At 33.1% G+C, this 10,806-nt stretch overlaps 2 protein-coding genes across 2 annotated transcripts; one reads left to right on the top strand and one right to left on the bottom strand.

Moving 5' to 3' along the window:
* The first annotated feature begins 240 nt into the window (after positions 1-240).
* On the top strand, positions 241-1,655 carry LOC111685970 (queuine tRNA-ribosyltransferase catalytic subunit). Its single transcript, XM_023448253.2, has one exon. It carries the CDS (start codon positions 350-352, stop codon positions 1,610-1,612), a length of 1,263 nt encoding a protein of 420 aa, XP_023304021.2. The 5' UTR covers positions 241-349; the 3' UTR covers positions 1,613-1,655.
* Positions 1,656-1,846: 191 nt separating this feature from the next.
* On the bottom strand, positions 1,847-5,617 carry LOC111685969 (replication factor C subunit 1). The gene is made up of 9 exons (XM_023448252.2): positions 5,501-5,617; positions 4,766-5,441; positions 4,590-4,702; positions 3,901-4,526; positions 3,706-3,839; positions 3,068-3,645; positions 2,849-3,000; positions 2,113-2,785; positions 1,847-2,052 (listed from the first exon to the last, which is right to left on the bottom strand). The coding sequence occupies exons 1-9, from the start codon at positions 5,507-5,509 to the stop codon at positions 1,939-1,941; spliced, it is 3,075 nt and encodes a 1,024-aa protein (XP_023304020.2). The 5' UTR covers positions 5,510-5,617; the 3' UTR covers positions 1,847-1,938.
* Between the last annotated feature and the right edge of the window lie 5,189 nt (positions 5,618-10,806).

Here is a 10,806-nt window from a genome sequence, read left to right as displayed (position 1 = left end):
TAAATTGGGAAGTTAAATCATAGGGAGTTATTTCATGACGTCGTCATTGTCAAGTGTTGAATATATATCGTAGAGGAGATTTAACCTTGTGATACTGCATATAAAATAAAAAAATCAAATAACTTTTAATTATATAAAAAAATATTCAAGTCGTAATGTTCAAAATAATTTGATGAAGCCGCCGTCGATATTTTTTACGTCAGCTGACGCCGTCGTTAATATTTATCGGCGCAGGGCTCTGAGTTCAATTAGTGCAATAGTTTCCAAAGTTCTGTGTACCGCGTTTACAAGTGAATCATTATTATCGTAAAGAAATTAAGTAAATTTATAAAAAACTATTTCCAAAATCATGTCAGCCACCAAGGTGCCTCCTTTAACTTATAAAGTGTTAGCCGAGTGTTCGTCCTCAAAGGCTAGAGCGGGACTTATGACCCTAAGGCATAGTGAAGTTAATACGCCGGTCTTTATGCCGGTTGGTACACAAGGTACCATGAAGGGCATATTGCCGGATCAATTGGTGGACTTGAATTGCCAAATACTCTTGGGTAACACTTACCATTTGGGTATGCGGCCCGGCATAGAAACACTGAAAAAAGCTGGTGGTCTGCACAAGTTCATGGGCTGGCCTAGAGCTATACTTACCGATTCTGGTGGTTTTCAAATGGTTTCCCTTTTGCAATTGGCCGAAATAGATGAGAATGGTGTTAATTTTAGATCACCCTTTGATAATAGTGAATGTATGTTGACACCTGAACATTCCATAGAAATACAAAATGCTATTGGTGCTGACATAATGATGCAATTGGATGATGTGGTTAAGACTACCACAACCGGACCCAGAGTAGAAGAGGCTATGCATCGCACCATTCGATGGGTGGATAGATGTATAACTGCTCATGCAAGGGATGACGATCAAAGTTTATTTCCCATTGTACAAGGTGGTCTGGATAAGGAATTGAGAAAGCAGTGTGTGGCTGGTTTAATGGAGCGTAACGTTCGTGGCTATGCTGTGGGAGGCTTAAGTGGTGGCGAGAGTAAGGATGAGTTTTGGCGTACTGTGCACACCTGTACCGACTTACTGCCCAAAGATAAACCCAGATACTTAATGGGTGTAGGTTTTGCGGCCGATTTGGTGGTGTGTGTGGCTTTAGGTATAGACATGTTCGATTGTGTTTTCCCCACAAGAACCGCACGTTTTGGCAGTGCTTTAGTCATGAATGGCCAGCTGAATTTAAAACAAAAAAAGTATGCCCTAGATATGCGTCCCATCGATGAGGATTGTAACTGCAGTACCTGTAAACTATACACTAGATCCTATTTACACCATATAGTAACATTCGAGAGTGTTTCCTGCAGTCTTTTAAGTATTCATAATATAGCTTTTCAATTGCGTTTAATGCGTGAAATGCGCGAGGCTATACAACGTGATGAATTTCCCAAATATGTAAGAGAATTTATGAGTATACACTTTGCCAATGAGCCAGTGCCTAATTGGATAAGAGAAGCTTTGGCTGCTGTGAATATAGTATTACCGGAGGATAAAGTTAGTAAGAGGAAAAGTGAAACAGAGGCTAGTGAATGTGTGGAAGTGGAGGCTAAACGTGTTGCTTAAGAGTTTTTTAAATGTGTTCAAATATAAACAATTTCTTAAGGAATTAGAAAAATTTTGAATAAAATTCCTAAAATGTAAAGGTAATGTGAAATAAAAAGAAAAATAACCTTATGCATTCCAAGGTTATAATGATAATAGCACATCTTTATAACTTTGTTCCTGTACATTACTATATTGTTTAGGTTCTGCATTGTCTACTTCTGTAAGAGCAGAGCGAAATGTTTCTTAACAAAATTTCATTACAAATAAATTTTTATTCATTCTGTTATAATTATAGACATAATACAACAAAACTTAAACGTGCTTATAGTATATAAAAGAATAACTTATTTTTTAGGTTTAGCTGCAGCTTTAGGTTTGCTAGTGGTAGCCTTTTTTCCTGCTGCTGCTGCTTTTGAAGTGGAAGCTTTAGTAGTTGATGCTGCAGTCTTCTTTTTAGCCTAGATAAACAAATGAATGTTAAATTTTTGTACATATTTCTTTTTACACAAACAACCCACCTTAATTAAAGCATCATTTTCCAAATCATCATCTTTTTCATCTTCAGATTCTATATTTGCATTAGAACCTTCTTCTCCCTCCTCCATAGCCAATTGATCCATATCATCAGATGCCTCAGCACGCTTCTTTTTAACACCTGCTGTAGCTGAGTAAGTATAGGCCAATACCTCTTTATTGTAGGCTCTTGTTAGGGCAGCCTTTACCTTGCCATCTACCTTGTCCATGGCACCCTTTTTACCCGGCCATGTAGTTAATTCAATCAAACTATCAATATCTTCACGCAAAAGGTGATATTCTTTAAGAGTAGCTAGTGACTCTTCTATGCCATCTAAACCTTTGTCCACCAAAGGTTTAACAATTTTATTAAGCAAAAATGGAGCATAATCTAGGCGCACGGAAAGACGTGAACCGGATGTTCTTAAACGAGTATGATCATGAATTTCTTGAGCCAAACGACAACGTTTAGTAGAACGAGAATTTTTTCCCAGCCAGCCGGGAAAGTTTATTTGTCCCGTTATATGACCGCTCATATATTCACCCGGCATTACGGAGCTGAAAATGGCCTGGGTGGGTAGAAGTGCCCAGGCGGAACTAGAACGTATCTTTTTGTCTACCAAATCACCCAAACTTAAAGCATCGGCAGTTAAAGCTACTTTTTTAGGAACTTCAGATCTGTGGAAACAAAGATAGTTTTACAATTTATTAAATTCTTAAAAAACCAAAAAGAAAACTTACTTGGATCCTGAGGGACTAACAATCAAATAATTTTGCTGTACAAACAGGGGAGACAAACTGTAATCGTGAAAGAATAAATCACATTTATCATTAAATGACATGGTTTTATGTTCATCAGCTGAGAACACCTTGCGTACCACTTCCCAAGGACCCTTAAACATAACAAAATTATTAATAAAGAGCCTAAGAATCGATAGGTTTTTTAATGAAATCTCTTACCATTTTCAAATCTTTTTCAGCAGTTTTCTCACCATATTTTGTAGATTCTTTATCGGAGGCCAAATTCAGATCCTTGCCTGCACTTAGCAGTGATATATGATTTATCGATTGTCTTATATCATTATTGGTGGCAGCAATGATTTCATCAATTTTACCCGAATCTAATTTAATATTTTCTTTGGCACAAATACTCATAATACGACCCTTGATTTGTTTCAACTGAGGACGATTGAAGCGTAAATCATAGCAATAGTTCACAAGTGAACGCATTTTCTGATGATTACGATCATTACACATGCATATAATGGGCACAGAGGACTCCTTAATGAGACCTATTAATTCGTGTATACCACCACGATCTTCATTACCAGCCATACCGTCTACCTCATCCATAATAAGAACATGTTTTTTAGTAACCGCCTGGCTATTGCCATGGAAATAGCCGTAGAGAGATTTATTGGAAAGTAATTCGGAGACTTCTTCTTTTAGTAGACGTTTGCTGCGTGTATCGGAGGCATTAAATTCTACAGCATCAAAACCCAATTCCTTGCACACTAAAGTGGCGGTGGTAGTTTTACCTTTAAATAGAACTTGTTTTATAGAAAAGATCTAAAATACAAATGAAAAAAACTGCTAACCAATGCCTGGCGGTCCGGACAGCAAAGCTGCCTTATAAAAACTGCCATCATCATTTTTGGCCCAAGGATTGGGTTTTTGTAATTTCTTTTTGCCATCATGATTAATATACCATTTTGAAAGCCAATTAGTTAATCTAAATATAAATTAATTTCTGAAGTTTTCTCTAGAAACTTTGTTTTTAAATTCAAACTTACTTGGCTACATTACTAGCGGCCCCCTGTTGCCCTATAATATCTTTAACCGAGGCCGGTTTATATTTATCCACCCAGGCCATCATATCTTCTGTTACTGGCGGTGGTCTGGGGAATTCTTGTTTAACTTCTGCTTCCTTCTTAATTATCACTTCTTGTTTGATTTCTGTTTTCTTTTCTTCCAATTCTGTCTTAATTTTATGTGTCTTGAGATTATTATTTAATTCATCCAATTTTGGTTTCTTTTCAGTAGGTGACTCTTTTTCTTTTTTAATTTCCATCTTCTCTTTGTGTTCCTTATGCTTTTGTTTGGGACTAGTGGAGGAGGGCTTTTCATCATCCTCTCTAATACTTGTGTCATTATCTTCAAGTTTTTTAAGACCTGATTTTTCACGTATTAAATTTAAGAAATCATCTTCACTGATAATTTTAACACCAAACTCTTCGGCTTGTGCTAGTTTTTTGGGTCCAGAATCTTCACCCACTATTAGATAATTTAAACGTTTACCCACGACTGTCATAGTTTTGCCTCCATATTCCTTAATAATTGAAGCAGCTTCATCACGTTCTAGAGATTCGAGTACACCAGTGATAAGGAAAGTTAAACCGGCCAAACAATTAGGTTTACCCTGCATACAACGACAAGATTTTATAAAAATGTTTATTTATATATTAATTGTATAAATAATTACCTTTGGAACTTCTTTGCATCCCGGATTAATAACAGTTGAACGATTTTTATATTTCTGATACAACATGGCTGTCATACGTTTACGTTCATGACGTTCTTCATCCGAAAGGACACCTTAAAACAATGAGAAAATTTGAATTAATTTAGTTTTATTTATAAACAACTTAACCTACTTACTCGATTCTAAATCTTGATGTTTTTCCTTGGTTTTCTTCTTTTTGGGTTTATCTTCTTCCTCATCTTCATCTTTAGGTGAATGTTTCTTTGGCTTCTCCATTTTACTTGTTTGCTTTGGAGTAGATTTCTCCTCTTTCTTCGAAGACAATTCCTTTTTCTCTTCGGGTGATTTTTTCGCTTCTTCTTTGTGTTTGTTATCCGATTTCTTGCTTTTATCCTTAACACTTGACTCCTCTTTGCGAGTTTCTATAACACTTTCATCCAAATCGATTTCCATGAGACTCTCATCGATTTCATTGTCTTCGAATTCGAGTAAAGCTTTCTCCTTAGGTTTGGGTGGCTTTTTAGCTTCAACACGTTTAGTTTCACCACCAAATAGAGACATGGGATCTACCGGTTTGATAGCTGAGTCTTTTTTTGGTGATGATTTTAGTTTATTTAGTTTGGGTTTTTTTCTATTGGGAGGCGACGAAGTGGTGGCTTCTTTTTCAACCTTAGATTTTTTGGCATCTCTCGACTTGTTGACTTGCGGTGAGGCGGGTATAACATCATCATCATCTTCATCACTGGATATAACACAAGCTTTACGTTTTTTTGATTCCGCCGGTTTGGTTTCTTTAGATTTATGACTGTTGCCATTAGAAGCAGAGGCTTTTTGAAAAAATGAAGCTATAGTCTGTTAATAGAAGATGAAAAGTTAGCTTTATTTATTTGTATTATATTATGTGAACTTACAGGCTGCATTTTTTCGTTAATTTGTGCAAAATTTAATTTAAAAATCAATTTTTTCTTGTGTGAAGAAGAATTATGTATGTTTTCTTCGCGCAATTTGTCAGCAGAGCCCTGCGCCGACAAATATTAACGGCGGCGGCGTCTGACACTAAATATGTCGGCGGCTTAAAAACGACTGTAAGCCGGCTAAGTTTTCAACTTCGTTTAGTTTTTAAATTTTTAACGATTTTAAATAAAAACGGAATCCGAGAGATCAGAAAGTGTAATTTGGAACCAAATATATTGTTTATAACAGCAAAACAGAGCAAGCTCAAAAGTTGTGTGAGAATATATGCAGGTATGAGTAAAAAATTGTTAAAAATTAAAAACAAATCCTTTCTACAAGTTTTACGAGGATCAGCCGATATTTAACTATAAAACATCTTGCAGAAAATCAGTTTCTAAAAAATTTTGCATTATGAAAATGATCAATAACGTAAAAACAAATAAAATTGTTTATTTACTAGCTATACCCAGGGTGCTCTGCTACCCTAAAAGCAATATAAATAAGAAACTTGACGATTTTAATCATTCTAACTACAACGGTTTTCCTGATATACAATGGGTATTAAACAAAAACAAACATCGCCTGGAAAACCATTTTCAACATAGTTATTAACAATTTAACTAAATTAAACCCAACACTTGCTGTTTCTTTGCACAATGACTCTCGGTATAGTAGTATAGCATACAATCTTATTATTAATTTCAATTGTTAGTAAACAATTATTTATTTGCACACACACACATGCAGAAAACAGTTTGGCGCGAAAAATTCTAGCAGAATTTCTTTTCGCAGTCGGCAGAATTGACATCAACTGCACTTCTCATTTCAAATACACATGTTCGATACCCTAGCCCTTTACGGTATGACATACAAGCAATGTAAAAAGGTGTAGTGCCGGTTGACGTCAACGAAGCTGGTTTGATGTCAACGAAGCTGGTTTGAAATAGCAGCGACTCGAATTAGGCGCGTAAAAACGCGAAAATATCTGAGGCGAAGCATATACGTCGAACGTTAAGCAAAGTTCTACACCGGCCAAATTTCAATGAGCGGCTTATTATTAGATAAAAGAAAACTTGCTTAAATGAAAACATATTAATTTTATATTGTAAAATTCCACAAATTTAGCGAAAGTATTCTGTAAATTGTACAAAATATTGCGAAATTTTCAAGCCGTATTAAGCTGAAAAATTTTCGGCGGCGGCGGCTTTGACATTTTGTACGGCGGCTAGGCTCAGTCGGCGCAAGTCTCTGTTTGTCAGACGCAAATGCTTATTCTTTTTTATTATAACTATTCAGACGAAATGGTTAGCATGAAAATAGTGCTGCCACTTAATGTAATGACAAATTGTTTGTTATCGATGACAATGAAAAATGTTTTGTGTTTCAAATTATCACTAAAAGTATGCAGTGCTTTTTTTTAAATTGACTGTTATTAAAATAAAAGATTTATGTCCACAATAAGATAAAGCGTTATATCGTATTTATTGCATTAAATATTGGAATTTTTTGTGCGAGTTTTACTGAGACTCAGGAAAATTTCTAATAACGGATTTTTATTATAACTGAGAATCTTACATAGAGATGCGATATCTCCGGCTAATACCATGTTTCCTTGAATAGTTTAATTACTTAATTTGGCCTCTGAATAACGATAGCCAATTAACTAGGGTTCTATAAATCGACTTTCGAATAATCGAACAATCGACTTTTTTTCGAAAAAAAGTCGAAAAGTCCAAGTCGACTATTTTGTTCCAAAAAAGTCGATAACTCGACTGTCGTCTGTGAAAAAAGTCGAAAAGTTGACTTTGTTAATAAAAGTCGATAAGTCGAAAAAAGTCGATAAGTCGAAAAAGGTCGATAAGTCGAAAAAGGTCGATAAGTCGAAAAAGGTCGATAAGTGGAAAAAAGTCGATAAGTCGAAAAAGGTCGATAAGTCGAAAAGAGTCGAAAAGAGTCGAAAAAAGTCGAAAAAAGTTGAAAAGTCGTAAAAAGTCGAAAAAAGTCGGAAAAAGTCGAAAACTCGAAAATTTTAAAAAAAAGTTGAAAAAAGTCAAAAACTCTAAAAAAGTCAAAAGAATAGTCGGAAAAAAGTCGAAAGAAGTGGAAAAAAGTCGGAAAAAGTCGAAAAAAGTAAAAAAAGTCGAAAAACTCGAAAAGTCGGAAAAGGTCGAAAATAGTCGGCAAAAGTCGAAAAGTCGACTATTTATAAAAAGTCGAAAAGTCTAAAAGTCGACTTTTAATTAAATGAAAAAATTCAAAAAATCGACTTTTTATCGAAAAAGTCGATAAGTCGAAAAGTCATAAAAAGTCAAAAAGTCGAAAAAAATAGAAAAAAGTCAAAAATAATCGAAAATTTTAAAAAAGTGGAAAAAATCAAAAACTCTCAAATAGTCGGAAAAACTCGAAAAATGTAAAAAATAGTCGAGAAAAAGTCGAAAATAGTCAAAAAGTCGAAAAAAATCGAAAAGTCGAGAAGTCGACTATTTATAAAAAAGTCTAAAAGTCGATTTTTAACTAAATGAAAATAGTCGAAAAATTGACTTTGCATAAAATGCAAAAAGGAGAAAAGTCGAATTTTCGTTTCAACTATAGAACCCTATTTTATAAACATACAATATATATCTTCTATATATATATAAAAGAGTAGCGTTACTGACTGACTGATTCATCATCGCACAGCCCAAACGACTGAACCTAGAATCATAAAATTTTGACAGTAGGTGTGTTTTTGGTTATGTAGATCCACTAAGGAGGGATTTTTGGAAATTTGTGCATTTACGGGTAAAAAGGGGAAAAACGGGCAAAACAGGTTTTCTTAATTATCTTACATAATATATGTAATACATAACAATTTTAAATGCACCTATATCTACTCTTAAAATGAGCAGGTGGGTGTCTGGTACTTTTTTAAAATTCGTACTTTTAAGGGGTAAAAATGTGTATCAAAGGTGATTTTGGTACCTTTTTTGGCCCCTTACAACTATTAAACTAATTAAAATAATAAACTTTTTATAAATATTTTGGATACATCTCCTAAAATTATGAAACACCTGCTTCGTACTTTTTTTAAAATTCAGTCCTTTTTGGGTGTAAAAGGGAGAAAACTATATTTATGGTACTTTTTTTAGCACATTAAGAAAACTTTTTCGGTTTATTGAATTTTTCATATTAAATTACGGACTAACTCTGTAATATTTATTGTAATAAAATTTTTGCAATTTCACTGGGAAAAAAGTACCAAAAAGGGAAAAACGGGAAGTTTAAGTTTATTCAAACTCATTTAGCCAACTTTTATAAAATTTGAAAAAACTAAACTTAATTCTCGAAAAAGTATACTTCTAAGCGAAAAGGGGAAAAATTGTATTCTTTATTAGTACTAAATTTTATTCCACTTTTGGAACCTTTTCATTCTTCAAATGATACTCTTTGTATGTTCTTTTATATTAATTGAAAACACATGATTATTAAACATGGACGTCCTCATGGAATAAGATTCTTTAAGAGAAAACTTTTTAGTACTTTAAAAATAAAAAATATTCAACCTAGGAGCATTAATTTTAACAGACATGGTCTTGACTGAATAATATTCTGTAAGTGGGAACTATTTGGTACTTTTCTATTCTTCAAATGGTACCTTTTAGATTCTTTTTAATGGTTAACCGAAACACACGGTACTTATTAAATGAGAATTTATTAAGAGAGATGTTCACCTTAGTGAATGGGAATCTACTGAAAGGTACTTTTGGTACTTTTTCATTCATTAAATTTATATTTTTTAAATTGTATATAATATTAAACACAGAAACATAAAATGTTTGATTAAATGATAATGTATTAGAGATATTTTATAGCAATTTTTCTAAATAGTACTTTCGAAATTTTCCATAATTTGGAAGCTAAATGAATGAAACTTAAAATACAAGCTTCTTACTGTATGTGAATTTAATCACGTGATATTGAACGTATAAAAATGAAACATTAAAAAAAATGTTTAATCAATTTTAATTTTCTATAAAAGTAAACAAAATTTTGTATGTATTTAATTTAAGTTAGGGTAGCGAAGCACCCAGGGTCTGCTAGTAAATACATAAGATATTGGAACAAAATAACAACAAATTCTGCAAGAAAACATATCGATTTGTGAAATGATAAAGTAACAACAACAGCATCACTGTGACAAATAGGTTTAATGAATATAAAAATGTTAATACAGGATGATATGAAATGCAAATTGAATTGATAACAGTGTATCTTTGTTTACATTAGCAAATAGAGAGGAATTGATAAAAAACAACAACAATAATAATAATTAATGAAACAAAACGATTTGTAAAATTGCAAAAAGACAATAATAATATCACTGTGACAAATAAGCTTAATGACCTAAAATTTAGGCAAATAAGAGAGAGAGAGAGTTAGACAACAAAAAAGGCAGACTGTGATTAAAAGGGATAATAAACAACTACAACATATTACACAGAGCTGGACAACTTTTTAATATAAAAAAATAATTTTAATTAAAAACGATTTTTTCTAAACAATATTAGTGTTTTTTAAGTTAACCGCCTAGTTTCTCTTCTTATTTTATTTTTCAAGAGCCACAATGTCTGGTGAATTTGTTTTTTTCGGAATCTTTTACATGAACACACACGTTGTTGCTTTATTTCTGATTGTGTCAGTTTCTTTTCATTAATTTTAAAGTGTCTATTGTTATTGTTGTTGCTGTACACACACACAGTATGGCGCAAAATTTCGTATTATTTCCACTTGAAAATCTAGCGAAATAAATAAAAGCAAAATGAAGGCCCAAAACTGATGACGATGATGATGATGCTGATGGAAATGAACAATTCATCGCTTTTTAATGCGTACAAATTTATAGAACAATAGTACGTACGGGTTATCTGTTTTTTCCATTGATGTTTCTCTCTACATATAGTTTTTTAATCAATCATTTAATCAATTTTTTTCTGGAAAAAAAAACTTTATAATTTTTTTTCATAAAAGAGATTGAGAGTGAAATTGTTTTTGGCAGGCATGGAAAAATTTAAATTTGAAATAGTATTAATTTATAACAAAAATAGTACTTCAGAGTACCTAACCAAACCTCCGCTAGGCTAAAGATGAGACAAGATAATAGACAAGACTATAGACAAGACTGTAGACTAGACTATAGACTAGACTATAGACTAGACAATAGACTAGACTATAGACTAGACTATAGACTAGACTATAGACTAGACTATAGACTAGACTATAGACT

Source organism: Lucilia cuprina, chromosome 4 (assembly GCF_022045245.1).
Source record: "Lucilia cuprina isolate Lc7/37 chromosome 4, ASM2204524v1, whole genome shotgun sequence".
Lineage (NCBI taxonomy): Eukaryota > Metazoa > Arthropoda > Insecta > Diptera > Calliphoridae > Lucilia > Lucilia cuprina.
The sequence above is the reverse complement of the archived record's forward strand: the minus strand, read 5'-3'. Positions and strand labels throughout refer to the sequence as shown.